Genomic DNA, 17,833 nt, shown 5'->3' on the forward strand with positions numbered 1-17,833 from the left:
GCGACAGTACACGGAATTTGAAGCCCTCGTCGCCCCTTCATGTTGTGCATTCATTCTACGTTCTGATTTCTGCTGCTTTCAAGCAGAAGTTGCCGCATTCGTGTCGCATCTTCCATATAGGTACCTGCAGGAATACCGAAAAGGATTTGTCGAGTCGAGATTGGTACTGCGGACCAGGAGGGTTACGATTTGCGTAAAAGCGATGTTGCTGTCGCTGTGTTTTCTCCGTAGCCGCAAAGGAATGGAATTTTCTGTTGCTTTTGTTTGCTCTTTCACGTCATGGTGGAACATATTTTTCTGCTCTTGACCACTGACGAGGGTTTTTGTGTGTCCACCAGTGTGCTCTACTGATTTGTACATATAATGGATTGTAAATGTGGTTGAGGTAGAATTCACTCGGTGATTTGTTCAATCAGGTGATACATCATTTGAATAAATATGCATTATAAATAATAGCATATGAGATATTCTCCTAAAACAAACATTCTTCATCAACTCATTTTAAATAGTTTTCTAGTTTTTAACCTCACAACCTTCTATTTTTGCAGGCATTACCAGCGCCACGAAGATAACGTGAAGAAATACAAATGTGACCAATGTAATTTTGCAAGCCGAATACCTGGACATTTGAAGCGCCACCTTCTGATTCATAGCGGTGGCAAACCATTCAATTGTCCACACTGTGATTATAGTTGCAATAATATAGTAAGTGCCCAATATGTCTGCTGAATTTTTAAACATTGATAAAGTAACGACATTTTCAGGAAAATCTACGGAAGCACGTAATTTCAACAGCTAAGCATAAGGGTAAATACTTGTACGAGTGCAAATTCTGCCCGTCGGAGAGAGACAAAAGCGAAATTTTCCAAACCAATTTTAATAAAGATTATAAGGATCACCTGCTCGGACACCACAAACTGTCGCTGGAGGAAGCCAATCAAGTGGCACGAATTATTTAGACGAATAAATAATGCAATAATTTACAAACGTTTTGAGTATATGCTATTTTTATATAATATCACATAGGACATAGAATGGGGTTACCAACCGTCCTTGTTTTAAACGACATATCCGAAATTTTTACGTTTTTCGAGGCGTCATTTATTTTACTTCAAATGTCCTTCATGTCAATCTCAAAACTTACCATATTTGATATCATTCAGACCAAGTTTTTTCCGAGAGAAGATACCTTTACACTCGGATTGAAAATAGTGTTGAGTGAGCGACCGAAGGCGCTTTAACCTAGGTACGTTTGCCAGAACATAAAGTCTAAATAACCCTGTCTCACCCCAAGAAGTTGGGCCTAAGGGAGTGGCATTTACTTACATACAACCAATCACTCCCGAAGAGTTACCAAACCCCCTTCAAACTGAAACGGCCACCACAGCTGACCTCTTTTCTTCCACCTCCAAGATATTCCAAGATAATCCAACTCTGAGCAGTGGGCCTGCTATGGTCGCATTAATATTTGTGACATAGTACGGCACACTCCCTAGTAGGGTCGACATACGCTCATTACCATATATAAATATCGTGAGCTGTTAATTCCCAGCCAAACCACCCAAAATATGATTTTGATATTCTATCTGGTTTCTTTCTTGCGTTCTGCGCAACAACCGATTGAAACGAAATCAGTTGCTGTCTTAAGACGAAATACCGGCAAAAACTAAAAACAGCCGAATAATACGAAAAGTTTTGCTGGGTCAAATTGCCAAAATTGCTGCTCGGCAGTGAAAACGACAAGAAACTGACTCTTTGAAAATTTAATTTTCCAGCCATTTCTGTTCTGACAATACATTTTTTGTTGTCGATATGCCACATGGTTGATACGGTTGGAATTATTTGCTAGATTATAAGTCTCCAGACCCGAACGGAATATGCATATTAGTGCCAACTCGCCGCTTGGTCAGCGATGCTGTAGATAGAGAACTACTAGCTTATGTTAATTCATTTATCACGATACAGAGCCCCAGGTGTCCGTTTCCACAAGCATGCAACTCTCCAGCTATGAAAGCTTTTTCTTTACTGACAGTTTTTCGCTGTGCTTTTGCTAAGACTCACACCCAAAAGCGTCAAACGATGCCTACAAACTTATACCTGTACATTAGCTGAGCGGCACCTACATCTGAATGAATAAACTAAGTGAGTTCTTAAAACGGTTCACGTTTCAACTGTATTTATACACGTATATAATAGATTACCAAGTCTTGTGTAAATTTGGAAAAAAGGAGAATATTCAGAAATCGTAGACGATGTACGAGACGCGAAAAGATAAAAGTAAATCTGATGCACGTTTTATTACGTTATTGTTTCTACTGAGAGTAGGCGAAACGCGGCACATGTCACGACAAGTGACAAAACCCCAAAAATCAATGTCTTGTAATTCTTCTGTAAATATTTATTTTATTTTTGTCTCAGTTTGAATCAAATTATCTTAAAATTTTAGGACAATCAGATGGTCGGTGTTAAGTCAGACCGGACCAAGTGACAAAATATTGATTTCGAAAAAACGGGTTTAAAATTTGAATCGCAGCATCCTTTACGTTATAATTGGAAATTTTTTTTTGGCATAATTCTTGTTTATGGTTACATATTTCAAATCTGCCAAAAGTCGAATGTAGCTGAAGAAATTCTTTACCCAGTGTTATCATTATCTCATTTTTTGATGTTTTGCGACTTGGTCCGGTCTGACTTAACACCGACCAGATGAAAAATGATTTTTAACATGTCGTTGAAGCAAGTGATATCGAGGATTTCTGTTTAATTTGGTCACCCATGGATTACTTATTATGAGTCTGACTCAAAATTTAGTATAGTTTCAAGATATATAGGCCTCATCTTGCACATTTGTGCGCCGAAGTTGTAATATCTATGTTTTTGAAAATACTCATGCGAACACGCCCTGTAGCTCATAAATCTTCTTGCAAATTGGTTGTCTAAACAACATCATATTAATGACAAAATAGTGATTTTTACTAGTTTCGTCAACCATTTCTGCTATCCAATGTGATGGGATACTACTAATAACGTGTATATTAACCCTTTAACGACCAACGCCTTCAAATGGGTTTACAAAAAAGCAGGCGAAAAAAATGATTATAACATTTCAAAATTGGTAGTAGAAATGGATACAGTGATCCAAAACTAATTAAAACCCCAGTTTTTAACCACATCAACCAATTTTTATAATGTCAATTTTGTACGGAGTGGTGCCACTGTGCGTGGTACGAAACGAAACGAATAACTCATTCACCTTCTTTTAATGATACGAAACGAAGCAAAATTTCAATAGTAGATGCTGTTCGCAACACGAAATTTCATAAATCTTTTAATATTTTGATTTCTTTTTAATTCTTTTATATAGTAGAATGTTTCCAAATATGACAGATGTTTGTAGTATGTACATATTTAAAGAGAAATTATATCTACTTTTCGAATTTCGAAGTTCCGATCTACTTTTAAAGTAAGATGCGAGAAAAATCATTCTCTAGGGTCATTTTAGGTCACTGAATACAAAAACAATATTTTTTGAAAGACGCGTTCTAGAGTTTTTCATGAAATCATTTTTTTTTTCTTTTTTTTAGGTATCGATGAATATCTCGCGAGGAAATTATCTGATCACAACAATCACCAATCATTTCCAAGGAGGCTGGTGTTCCCTTTTCAGAAAAATAAAATATATGAATCACATGTAGAGTTAGGTGACCAATGTGGAAATAAAGACAATATTTTTAAAATAGTCATAATATATACCTGTTACATTAATTTTCACTTGAATTACACATGTTGCACATTTTTGAAAAGGAAAGATCATTACCTTTCGAGCTGTAAATGTGTTTCGTCGATCGGATGTTTCTTTTACGAAATATCAACGAATAAGTACAAGGAGTACCCAAAACATGTTTTTAAAAAAAAATCTCTAAACAACTTTTTTGAAAAGAAAAACGAACGTTTTGTCAGGTTTAGCGGCGCAAAATCGATTTTGAAAACAATATTTGTCGTAGCTTAATGCCATTCCCCCAAAAGACGTAAACTAGTGTTATTAACTCTACAATGGTTGTGCGACTTTTTCTATACGTAAACGGTTTTGTGGGGTACATTCGTACCCCAGAACTAAAATCGCTCTAATATGCCTAATGTTTATTGATTTTATAATTAAATTGGATAGCTTTATTCTAAAATCATTCGTAAAGTAGCCTGTTCAAAAATATTTGTGTTTTGCCTATTCTAGTATGTATTACATTTTTATAGAACAAGTCTTTAAAATGCGTCAAAATTCCCTTTATTCCTTAAAATTGCTATAACTCCGGTAATTTTTAACCGTTTTTGATCATCTATACGGCGATGCAGAGTGGTTTTTCCTGTTACTAAAAACGTGCGAAAAATTAATCACGCGAAAACGGTAAAGCGTACAGCAATGATGTCTTCTGGGATGTTTTATGATGATCCAAGACCATTATTTCGCCCCTTCAAGTGCGATATTAACCACATTTTTTTTTCAAAGTATGGAAGATTCAGAATTCAAAAGTGTCAAAGAACATCTTTACTCAAGATTAAAAAGCTCTATTCATAGTACACTCGAAGTTATTGACCGTTGTTTGTGAACGACCCCTTAAAAGCTTTTATTCAACATAACACCTTAAATATCGTAGATAAAGCTTCAGCATGTTCAAGAAAGTTGTTCGTCTTATCAAGATAAAAAAGATCCAGAAAGGATCATCATCTTGCGACTTAGAAATTATTGGGTTTTTTGGTAAAATCAGCAAAAGTTTTAAAAGCAATAACTTTTGAAAGGGCATAAACGGGCCAGCCAGCTCTAATTGTAATTAGAAATGCTACATCAACACTGTGAAATTTATTAGAGTTCACTTGTATCTCGTTGTCTCCAGTAGTTATAGATGATTTGAAAAAAAGTTGTTTTTCAAAAAATATAAAATATTTTCGAAAATACTCGTTATAAGAAAATTATGCGTTAATAAAAATTATGTAGGTATTTTGACGATTAAAATAACTTCGGAAAATATATGAAAGGAATGATAATCTAAGATATTTAAAGAATAATTTATGGGGGTCATCCAAACATAACGAGCTATAACTTCATAAGCATTTAAAGAAGAGATTTCGTGCATTCAGCAATGGTATTTGTAAAAGCAATCTACACAACTTTTCCAAAGACGTTAAATCATTTTTTTCATTAAAAAAATTGTTGCAAAATCTCACTTATAGGAGGATTGATCACGAAAATCATAGCAGCAAATGATGAACTTTGCTATTTTGATGAGTTGTCCGAAAACACTATTGACGTAAACTTAGCCGTTTTCCCGTTAACAACCAATCACCATTTGAAACAGTTTATTTTTCAAAAAAATCCGAATTATTTTGAAAATACGTGAGAAAAGCCTAGTCGTGCAATACATTGTGGTCATAGCTTATTGTATTCTGGTTGCAGTTGAAAATCGAAATAGTGAACTTGCGCCTTTCGATTTTTCTCCTATTTTCAGCGTACGGAACTAAAGCGCAACTGGTGTCGATAACGCGCAAGTGGATTCTCTAACATGTACACAAGATGCGCTTTAGATGCCCACTCTGCAAATAGGGAAAAAAACGAAAGGCGCAAGTCAATTATTCGATTTTCAACTGCAACCAGAATATGATCTACGATGAATTTTTTGGTATAATTTACGCAATTTTACTTTCATAGATCAGTAACATAATTTGTTCAACAAAACATGACGCATTTTAATTGAGTAGTTTATGTCGTTTCTGCTTACGTTATATGATAGAGTGCGCTTTTCCATATTTTAAACATCTTGCGGCAATATACATGAAACTAGAGCTTCTTTATGACGACACATAGATGTCCGTACCAAAAAAATATCCTCATCCCAGTAAATTACATTCGGAATGAGATTTGGAATGTGGGCTGATTTATGATGGAATTCCAACCGAAGACAACAACCCATCCTGAATGAATCGGTTTTCGAATCGGTTGTTACATTTGCGCTTAAATTCTAAAAGAAAACATTCCGATTGCGATGAGCAGGGAATCTGCTGTCAAAACGAGTGAAACAGAGAGTTGTGAGAGAAAGAGTTTCAACTTTTCTTGGTGGAAACCAATGAGTAAAATGTATGGGCGCAAACAGTTTTTTCAGATTTTATATGAAAATTATCAAGTAAGTATCTAAATAAACTTCTACAAACTGTTCCCATATTTTTTCTGCATCAAATGTATATTCATTTTACAACCACAATATCATAATTTCTCCAAAATCCTAAGTTTTAATATCTTTCCGATACATTTAAATTCACCATAGCCACCACTGAAGCAGTGCCATCTCTTAAATATTTCCATGAAAGTATTACCTAATTACAATATGTTTTCAAAGTAGTTAGTAATATTGTTATTTTTCCAGTTTTTTATTCATTTCGGTAGAGTGGTTGATGAGTTTTCACCCTTTTTGTGATTTACTGTAAATAAATTAAATTAAATTGTAAATAACAATGGTAATAAGTATCTGCAAAAAATATCTTTATATACAATAACTGAATAACTGTAAATTAATTAATGTCTGTAATAATAGTTTTTCGGTACAACTATTTCTAGATTATCAAAATTTTATGTAAATTCGTTTAATAAACATAAAAAGAGGTTGGGTGTGCCAAAATATGTTAGGTGGCCAAAATATCTCTGTTACCCTATGCTATAGGGCAGAAGATAGTCAAATTTGGAGCATTTGAATTAACAGCCTAAGTGTACTCTACTTCACTGTCTCTGATATTATATACCCATCTTTTTACCTACTAAATGTATAGCATTTATGCACAACGCCTTTTTCCAGGGTTACAAAAGTCCCAGCGAAATATGAGCGTTGCATACATATGTATTACATACGCTACATTTTGTGTGTAAAAAAAAACTTTTCAAAGTTAAACTAATTTTTCATGTCGTATTTATTATTAACCAATTTTCAATCTTGTGGCAAATCCATATGTGTTAAAAAATTTCCGATCTGTTAGAGAACAGTGGAGATATATCAACTCAAAATAGCGTACCGACTAATTTTGAGGCTTAGGGTTTGTAAGTCACAATCTAATCATTTGTACAACGAAACGAAAAACTACCTAAAATGGAGTACTTTTGACTCAATCGCGGGGTATCGTGCAGAAAGGTAAAATTAGGTAAACCGTGTTGATGGTAGTTTCCATTTAAGTACGGTAGAATTCACAACTCATTGATAAATGTTTTATACTCAACCTTGAATTCAATATACTAAAATTTAAGTTGAATTTACCTGATTTTGAGTATACCCCAAACAACTCAAAAGTACCTTACTGCACGGAAAAACTCGACTGAGTCGAATCTCTTGTTTTGTTTTTGACAACACTAATAAGTGCGACAGCGATCGCGCAACTCAAAAGTAAGTTAAAAGAACAGTTCTTTTAACTTACTTTTGAGTTGTGCGATCGCTTTCGCACTTATTAGTGTTGTCAAAAACAAAACAAGAGATTCGACTCAGTCGAGTTTTTCCGTTCAGTAAAATACTTTTGAGTTGTTTGGGCTATACTCAAAATCAGGTAAATTCAACTTAAATTTTAGTATATTGAATTCAAGGTTGAGTATAAATCTCAAGTTACTTATTCTTTGGGTTGTTTTATTTTTGCGTGTAGATAACTTTTATTTAAGCGTGCACAGTTCGCATAATTCTCTATTCGCCGCTTGGGCAGCGCTGCTGTCTGCGAGAATATGCTTTTCGTTTGAAATCGACAGCTTGACAGCTGGACAAATCTCAAATGTGCCACATTGATTCTACACGCATGTATTCAAATTCATTCATAAAATACCACTCACACGACTATCTTCAGCTCAGAGCGAGTTGGATTTTCCTTTGGGAAGCGTCGTCGCGTTCCATTCAACCTTGCTTCGTCCTGCGAGTGTGTTGATATAGATATAGGAACTTTTACATTCGTTTTGTTCTAGTTCTCGGAAATGCGTACGACGAGTGAAAATCGAATCCGCGACTGACAATGTCCTCCAGGTTAAGGCCATAGTAAATTCAACAATCGCAAAGCTGTTTCTCAGAGCTGCTGATTCATCGATCAAGTATTGCATATAGTTCGTGCCAGTGCTTTTCGTCCATCACAAAGAAAATGAAATGTATATTTTTGTTTACCAAGGAGAATAATGTTTTAGTGTAAATTAAGTCGTGGAAAAGTTCATTAGCTAAAAAGTGTTAGAAAGAGTAAATTACGTGTCAGTACATATATTTTATCTAACGAGCTAGCGCTCCTGGTGAAAATTGATCAATATTAAGTGTTAGTTTGAAACAGAAATTCGTCGTCTGTTAGCAGCTAAAGGATTGAAAATGGTGCAAAAATATGAGTCTTCTGTGCGGATATATAAATATCCCTTCGAATTGGTCATGGCTGTAAGTTAATGCACATTTATTAGCTTGTTTCAACATCAAAAAAGAAATGCCACGATACAGGAATGTGTCGCAATAGAGCGACTCTTGCTCTATGGCATGCAAATTACACCAGCTCGCCATACCTATCTACTGGGGTGGTGGGAAAATTCATGCCAGAAATACTCAGACGTAGTAGAACAGGAGAAAATCTATAAAGATTAGCTTGGTTGTTTGAAATCATTTTTAGGTTTGATAAATATAAACTGTTTGTATCTGCCTACTAGATTTACTAAGAAGGAGATGTAATAAGCGTGGACAAAAATAATATGTTCACATAACGACGCACTCCATTGAAGTATGAGAGCCTGCCCCTCACTTTCATGCCAAGCAAAAAGTACAACCAAACGGTATAGCTGACAAATAGCAGCTGATTTTTTTTCAGCGCCACCGACCTCTCGGTCGGTAGGTTGTAGCTCCTATACAAAACTATTGCACACTATGTTTTCCAACTACCAATAATCTCGAAAACGTTAACCATAAAATTGAAAACAGTCGCTAAGCAGGCGCCTACCATCTACTGTGAATGGATTATTACGAAATCAGTAATGTAGCGGCCACATAGTGGCAATGTTCATACAACTGATGGAATGTATAAGATCTGTGCTGTGAGGAGTCTATCGTAACCGAAACTTGACCTTATAGATAAACTGTGTGTTATTCTATGCTCGATGTGAAGATAATGATAATCACGGTAAATGAAAAAGAAACACGACGGGACGGTGGTTTGGACCCATCATTGACAGATACGCATACTTGTATTACACGAATCTTCGACTATGTGCCCACATGCTTTGGTTCATTGGCGAATTCATCATTCCAATTATTTCTTTGTGGGAGACCGTTTATTAAATTAATCATGCCTTCTATGCTGGTTTGGATGAAGGAAAAAGGTCTACTGATAAACTTTACCATAGTAATTTAATTTTATTCCGAAAGATTGGTTTGGTATGTAAAAATAAGAAAATAGTTACACCTCTTTGTTCCGTGTATCATTTGCAGATTGGAGTTATTGCGTGAAAACTACTAAACTTTGCTAATATAACTAACTAACACAAGGCAATCATTTCCAACTCAAATTACTCAAATCTAATTCCAGAAGACACAAAATAAATTCAACACTTAAATTCAATTTTTCAGTTTCCAGAGTTGCTAGGCCAACAGATTCAACCTTGACCCCGTTACTAGTTCCTCCTTATTGCTCACTTTTAAGATTTCAAGAAGAATTTAAATCAATTTCTCGCCAAAAGATTTTATCTCCTGAAAATAGAGTATAGTGCGTACAGCATCTACTCACACCTCACTAAGTAGTGTGGAATGTTTTGTGAGACTACACGGCATGCACATCACATACACGTACGTGCATACTTTCAAGGTTCTTCCACTCAAATAGAGTCTCTGTTTCGCGTTTGAGTGTTTTCACGACTATCCGCGTCAGCTGGGGAATGGATTCGCCTTTCATAACAATAAATCTGAGCTTTGCATCAGATAGCAGCTTTTTATGTCATTTTTCTACCTCTACCATTTTACCCCTGCAGGGTGCCACATACTGCAGTCTGAAGATGCGAGCAACGGCTAACCTCTAGACACTGCGTCTCGGGGCGCAGACCGTTTGGATGCAAGCGGTCGGTTCGTTAGAAGTAACCCGACGATAAAATATGTATTTACTGGTTCTATAGTGGGGAAGAGGTTAAAAATTAGCTGCGGGGTTGACACTGCTGATGGTAGTCTTCAAGTCAGTAAGTTTTGCTGTTTGGGCAATTATTACTATAGTGTTGACGTCACACAGTGGGAGAAATGCGTCATTGAAGATGATTCGCTCAATTTGAAACGATAAAGCTAAATCGATTTAGGTTTTTTTTGTTGGCTTAAATATATTGCATATAGAAGTATACATTTAGCAGTTGGATTCGCTTAGCTTGTGTCTACTATTAGTTCTGTTTTTTAATTCGGGTCAAGATAGGTTACATGCTTCAAAACAGCCTTTTTTGTATTTCATAAACATTCGAGGAAACCTGCTTTGACCCTAAAAAAAAATAAGTATAAGATCACTTAGCGGGTTACAATAAATGTACCCGTGCTGTCAAAAAAGTTTAGATTTGGCACATCACATACAAAGTGCCAGTTGAACATGCCTTCAGCTCGCCAAAATTCAAAAAGATCGCGCCTGTGAAATATTAGGGAGTCTAGAATCTATAAGCAAAAAACGTATGAATTAGATTAAACGTATAAAAGATTAATTTGTGTGTTTTAAAATTACATTATTGGTTTTGTAAAAATGTCTGTTGTTCTCCAGCCAAACTTTTCAAACAAATAACAAACAATGCGACAACCAGAACGATTGGACTGCGAATTGCTAATAACCAACCAACCATGACTTTTAACACGACGACGCTAATTTGTTCACGCTTGTATGACGATTCCCGGTAATGATACGCGGATGTCCCGCTGATAAAAGATCCCAATGCTAGTTGCTACGCATTCACAATAAGCCATTAAGCCCCACCGTTATGTTTTCGCAACTACACCCTTTATTGAGTAGGAAGAGAACTTACCGTTTGATTGATTTGATGTCCTAACGAAATGAAGATACGCGAAAATTTTTTTAAGAGATATGGCGAACAGCTGATCAGTCAGTAGTAAACATATCGTGCAGCAAGCATGCTCGAACTGGGGTTCGTAAAAGCCCTGTATGTTTTGGTCAATGGGAAAGGTATCCTCATAAATACGCAAGCCTCTTTTACTGCTCTGCAATGAACTCCCGTCGATGCCGTCCACAAAGCCTTGAAGTATATGAGATTTTGTGTGGTTCCTTTGCTGACCAGATCTTCATATCGTGCCTTTCAGGGCTATGTGGAAGTGATGGTCCCTCCGCACTGTGGGGCAGAATACTACTTTCGACGACCAAAACTTCGCTGGTTATTTATCGTGGAGATTTGGCATCTTGGGAAAAGTATCTTACGTAGAAGTGAGCATTATTTTGAAAAATTTGATTTTGATCTAGTGTAGTCTAGTTGTGTAAGATATGCAAACTAGGCTCGATGGAACTATCCAAGTCAGTCTTGGATGTCACATATATTTGAAGCAACATCAGATGTTTCAAGCTGTTCTCAGCTCCTATTCGGCAGTTTTCACACCGCCACCCGCGTTACGGCTTGGTAAGGCTAAACTGGCGTCGAAGGGGGGCAATTGAGGTTATCTGACTGACGGCGTCGAAATGTCGGAAGAGATGAGCAGCTGCAAACGAGTTTAACAAGAGGGAATGAGGCACATTGAAATAAAATCTGTAAGTAGCACTAACAAAATTCTTAATTTCAGGAACTGTACGAGATGGCGCTGGGACAGTGGTCTTCGACTGGCATGGTCCATTCTCATTGGTTCGGAAGTCTTTTTGGCTGTTTGGTAGATATGTGCTCCTACTTGCAAGTTGATTAATTCGATCCTACTAGTTGTCGACTCACTTGACCGTGGGTATGAGGCTAGTTCAGGAAAGGAGTGCGGGACTGGCACCTAAGAGATAGTTAATTATTTAGGACTTGTTCTTATGATTATTAAACTCGATCAAGCACACCGGCTCTCAGAAATGATAAGCAACCCTTTCGGGTCGGTGTGGTCTATTCGGGTCGAACCAGGCGGACGGTATGCAAAATTTATCTCAAAAACTCAACGTAGGGCTTAGGCATTTTAAACATCCCGGTCAAAAAAAATGCGGACGAACATGGTCAGGCGATTTAAACAGTTTGACGTTTGACTCAACTCGCCTGTGCTAATTGCCCTAGAAACAAATGCAATTTGCGAATGCGATTTAAAGGCAATTTCAACACATAGACAATTTTTTTGGCGGCTGAAATGGACTTGGTTGTTTTTTGCGTTTTTCAAACATGGCGGTTCATGTTTGGCTTAAGCTTAAAATTGTTTTTTTTAAACAATTGGCGTGTTCTCGCTTGTATTTTGCTTGTCTAGTACACTTCATTTAGCCAACGAATGCGGGAAATTGTGGAATAGTGTGTAAGTATAGTGGAACAAGACCTCTGACTTAAAAGTCTTAATGCAAGTCAGATTGTGGTAAGTGCAATACTAATTTAACCATCGATTCTTCCTATAGTTTGGTGGGGATTACCTAGTGTACTGATAAGTTTACGTGAGTAGATAATGAATCCGAAAATAAGTATTATTTGTGATTTTCATATTAGGCAATTAAGGGCGATTAAATGGCGTGTTCCCTGGGCGATTTGGGGGCGATTTAAGGGCGGGTAGAGGGGCAAAAAATGACGGCGGCAAATCGCCCGAATGTTGCATTTGAAATAGCCCCCAAATTGTCAGCAATTTGCTGGCAAATTGAAAGGCAATTGGCGCATCCGAGTTGGCAAATAGCCCCCCGTTAGCCAGGAACACGCCCTTTTTGACTGGGATAGAATGTGCATTCAAAGTTAGAAAGAAATCGGTTAAGTAGTTTTGGAATGGCAGGTAACACCGCAAATCATGTTTTTCCAGAGATGTTGTACAAAAAGCTTCGTCACCGAGTCGTTTGTCGGTATTTTTGCATAGAAAAATTACGGCATGTTATTGAAATGATATACAATAATGTACAGAAGTTTTGATAAATTTGCTTTGATTAAATTGTACTGAGTTTTTTTTCAATTAAGATGATATTTTACATACGACTTCGTTAGTCAATAATAACGATTCAGGAATTGATTAATACAATAAGATTTCTGACATAAACGGTCCCAAATCCGAAAATTCCTGTATTTCACCAATAATGAAACTATTTTTGGATCAGTTTCTGAGTGTTTCAGCATTAAAAATATTGCATTGCATGTACATTTATTGAAGAATAGTTTAGATACTACCAAGAATAGCTTAAATACTGTATAACGAACGACAAAAAGTCCCTAAACCCCAACTTCCCGTATTTTGACCAAGATGAAAATACTTTTGTTAGCTTTCTGAGGTATGTTTACGTAATAATCGGTACAACTCATGTATCATTTCCAGTGTGAATTAGAGATGTAAATTGTTTCATAAAAAATAGGTGATTTTGGGGTTCAAGGGTCACAAAATCCTATCTTCCTGTTTTATATTTAAAATCAAACCACCTCAGTTAATTTCTGAGTTTTTTTTTAATTAAGATGATATTTCACATACGGGCGTTGGTCAGCTTTTCTCGACCGCGTCCCTTATCACCTATTTTGTAAGGTAATTCATCAACAGTGTTATCTTTGAAAATAAACTATCTTGGTTATGCAACAAGACCAGGGAAATTATTTTATTGAAAATAATTAAGTGGGTTTTTTTTTATTACATTCAGAATTGCACGTATTTTGTCGTATGTAATTTTTGATTCTTTGATTTGATGACATTATAAGGGAACACGTATCCGCCGGTTGATGCTAATCGAGCTAACATTTCTTTGAACTGATCAAACTAATTTCTTTGTTTGTTTAGTCTTTATTTGACCAACTAGAAAACTAATCCACGGGGTATTTAATGTGCGTGGGGAATACGCATGGTGTTGTCTCAGTGAAATTATGTTGAATGACTGTTGATTCAAATGTTAGGGATTGAGAATTGGCAGTTTGTGAGAAGAATCAGAAGTTTTTTACCAATTTGCAGCAGTTATATCAGCACGAACAATATAGTCGCAAAACCTTAAAAAATTAGATAATCATGGCACTCGATAAAGAATTTTTTCAGCTACCTTCGACTTTTAGCTGATTTAAAATATGTCGCAATAAGCAAGAATTATAGCAAAAATTAATTTCAAATTATAATGTAAACGATGCTGCGATTCAACCTTTAAACTCGTTTTTCACGTTACATGGGTGCGTTTCGGCTTCGCCTCATCAGAAACCGACACTAACTTTTTGTCGGAATAGATTAGCGCCGGCTTGACGCAAATCCCTAAAAATTAAAACACACTTTGTGTTTCAATCGAACGTGATGTTCCGTCCGAGCAGAAGTTCGGTTATTTATGCCGATGAGACACAGTGAAGCCGAAACTTGTCTTGGCTTAGCAGGCCTATTTTCTCGAAATCAATACAATGTCACTTAGTCCGGTCTGGCTTGACACTGACCATATGTTTTATTGTCATAATCATTGCCTTACTTTTAGTCTCATTAATTAATTTAATGAAATCAAATTAATTAGTTGTTCTCATTGTGTCGAATACTTTCAATTTGTCATGTTAACTATATTTCTCAATGAGTATACAAATATTCTAGCTTGATTATTCACGTAAAAGGTGAGAGGTTACTTCCTTTTTGTTCTTATTGTCTCCAATCGTGTTCTAGTAATTAGTGTAAAAATTAGCGTCATCGATTGCATATTCGATATACACAGGTAGTCGTTTCAGGTATTTCGGTAGTGCTTATTTTATACCGTTTAAAATGCGCTTCAGTTAGCTTAACAACGCGCGCGAATAATGATAACATAAAAATCGGCACCTTATTCAATTGTTCGCGGGGAAAGAAACCAATATATAATTGTCATTTTATTTGCTATATAAATATGAAAGTTTATGCACGATAAATAATACTTGTATTATGAAATCTTCAATTGCATAGGTATTGTCATATCGATATCGATCAATGTCTCGAAATACTAAAGATAATCGCTTTTCACGATATTGTATTGTTTATAGAATAAATAATGAAACAAGGAATAATAAAATCATGAACATACCGTTTGATTCAATTAAATGAGCAACACTCCCGACTGTCGGCAGTCCAGAGCTGAAGTTGCTTTTTACAAACCGATCATTTCCGAATTAATTCAACAAATGATAACTCTATCATAAATTCTCGGCAGCCGGCTGCCCGGAGCAATAAACACATGATAACACTTCTGAGAGTTTCATAGATTGTATCACTTATCAAGGTATTCAGATTTGTGTGAGTCTTTACCTCATCCTACTAACAAAAAGTCCTTCCCGGGGCAAACGTGGAGATGCAGAGGTATACACGGTCTCCATAACAACGTTTGCTGCACTAACATTCCTTTTCTTCCCCGATGACTGTAAGGACGCGGCCGGCGCCGTTATTGACATTGCAAAAGTATAGAACTCTCGAAACGTGCACATTGAGAATGAATAGTTGATTCTTTGTGCAATTTCGCTTGTTCTGGTCAATCACGGAGTAGCAACTACGAATTGTACGGTCATCATGCTCATGCTCAATTAAGATGATATTTCACATACGACTTCGTTAGTAAATAATAGCGATTCAGGAATTGATTAATACAATAAGAGATCTGATTTAAAAGATCCCAAATCCCCTACTTCCCGTATTCTGCCCAAGATGGAAATACTTTCATTAGCTTCCTGCGGTTTTTTACGTAATAATCAGTACAAGTCTTATATGATTTTCAGGGTGGACCAGATATATAAGGTTTTTTATAAAAAATAGGTGATTCTGGGGCTCAAATACCCCAAAACCCAAACTTTCCGTATTTTGCCCAATTTAAGAATGAAACCGTTTGAATTCTCGGATTTTTTTTCTTCCAAAAATGGTACAAGTGATGATGTTCCGATGAGGTGTTTCGAAGTTATCGATTGAAATGTATTTTTTCTTCGTCTTTTCAAATTGTGCAGTGTGTTGAACTGTGTCAAAAAATGCATTATAAAAAAGTTTTTATACAGTTCTTAGAGTTAGATGAACGCCAATACTTGAATCATACTTTAAGAAAAATACTTCTTTAAATTTTCGTCCCCCTGAATATAATCTTCGCCCCCCTCTTGCTCTAAGGTTTCACCCCCGTGCGTCCACGCGCAATTTCCCGACTTCTATCATGCTACAATATCACAGAATTTATAATAGAGAAAAGATTCGACAAATCCAGGTTGCATTTTCAATGATCAAGTATTAAACAAAGGATACGTTAACTTACTAGCGCATGTATTTATAGATCTATCCACGGTTTTCGAATGGAAATAGCTTATTTTCGAAGGTCAACAACTCTAAAACGTGCTAAAACGACCAACTCATTCGTTATATTGTTTTATTGTTTTACTAAACAATATTACTAGAAAAATGCTTTAAATGCTAGAAAAATCAGGACCCCCCAAGGTTTCCCACAATGTTTGGAAACTCTCTTTTTTCGTATTTGCACAGGATTAAAAACTTATATGCTTTCGGTTTTGCAGCAGATGCAACGAATACACTAATTAATATATGAAGCATACGTTTTAAAAATTTTCGAAGTATCATCTGATATTCTTTTTGTAAATCATGTATGAAACAATTAGATTTTTTTTGCTTGCTTATATCAAGGGTTATATATGTAGAGGTCGGTCAAAAATCGAAAAAATATATATTCTTTTATTTTTCTTATACGCATAACTGCTCCATGTGCAATGGAATTCCCTATACATATGTCTTTGCTATGCCGAAAAAGTTTTCAATCAATCTCAATTTTTTTTGATTGTTCGTTATTTAACTGCAGTGCTTTTTTCGTCGAAATGTTCATATCAACGTTATGTATCTTTTGTTAAGAAAAAATTCAGGTGAAAAGAGCATTTTTTTTGGAAAATTGTCCCTGTTCGCAAAAAATGCAAAGTACCGTTCAAGGACACCACAAATCCCTATACTTATGATTCTTTTTATTTCTATGTTTTCAATTGAGCTGTTATACAGAAATCGTAGTCACGGCAAATCTCCTTCAGAAAAACGCGCTCTTGCGTAAATGGTTACAACTTCGACAATTATTAATATTTATTCATGTTCACAAGTGTATTTTGCACATTAGACATTGTGCTATGCTAGCCGTATAATATGTATTTGACATTAATATGCACCTCAATATATATAATCACTTAATCACAGACAGAAACTCCGTTGTATTTGTTTTCAATAAGACTTTTCATACGAAATAATTTCTCTATATAAACTATATATATAAACTAATAAAAAGATGAATGGAGAGGTTGTGTTTTGATAAGTTTTGTTTTCCTTGCAGAGAAAACCTATAAATCTGCTCAGTGCTGTGTAGAATCCGCATATCATGAATATTATTATTGAAGTAGTTTAATTGAATTGATGAATAGCATAATCTGACTATCTTCACTGCAACTGATTAGGTAGAGGGCAGTCTTTGGACGCTCTGATTCTTTCGATTTAAAAAAAATGTACATTCATTTAGTTACCAAGTAGTATATCTGTTTTTACTCAGTTTAGGGATGTTGACGATAACAATAACGATAGCGATAACAGGTTATGGTATTTTACAAAATTGTTTGTTTCAGCCGTCTATATTACTTTCTAGAACATCAGAAAATACTTAAGCTCCATAAAAGAAAATGATGTGAAAAAACTGTTTTGGGGGGTCTTTCACAAACAACGCCCTATACCTCGAAAACCAAAAGTCTCCGTAA

The 17,833-nt window shown here is 35.8% G+C and overlaps 1 protein-coding gene across 3 annotated transcripts in view; it reads left to right on the forward strand.

The window, feature by feature from the left end:
- Positions 1–7,860: 7,860 nt before the first annotated feature.
- LOC131678484 (protein real-time) overlaps positions 7,861–17,833 on the forward strand; it is a 38,981-nt gene continuing 29,008 nt past the window's right edge. For all 3 annotated transcript variants that reach the window (XM_058958661.1, XM_058958662.1, XM_058958663.1), the window contains exon 1: positions 7,861–8,426. In XM_058958661.1, the coding sequence (XP_058814644.1) occupies positions 8,364–8,426 (63 nt within the window). In that variant the 5' untranslated portion in view covers positions 7,861–8,363. The remainder of the gene's footprint in view (positions 8,427–17,833) is intronic.

The sequence above is a fragment of the Topomyia yanbarensis genome, chromosome 2 (genome assembly GCF_030247195.1).
Source record: "Topomyia yanbarensis strain Yona2022 chromosome 2, ASM3024719v1, whole genome shotgun sequence".
Classification (NCBI taxonomy): domain Eukaryota; kingdom Metazoa; phylum Arthropoda; class Insecta; order Diptera; family Culicidae; genus Topomyia; species Topomyia yanbarensis.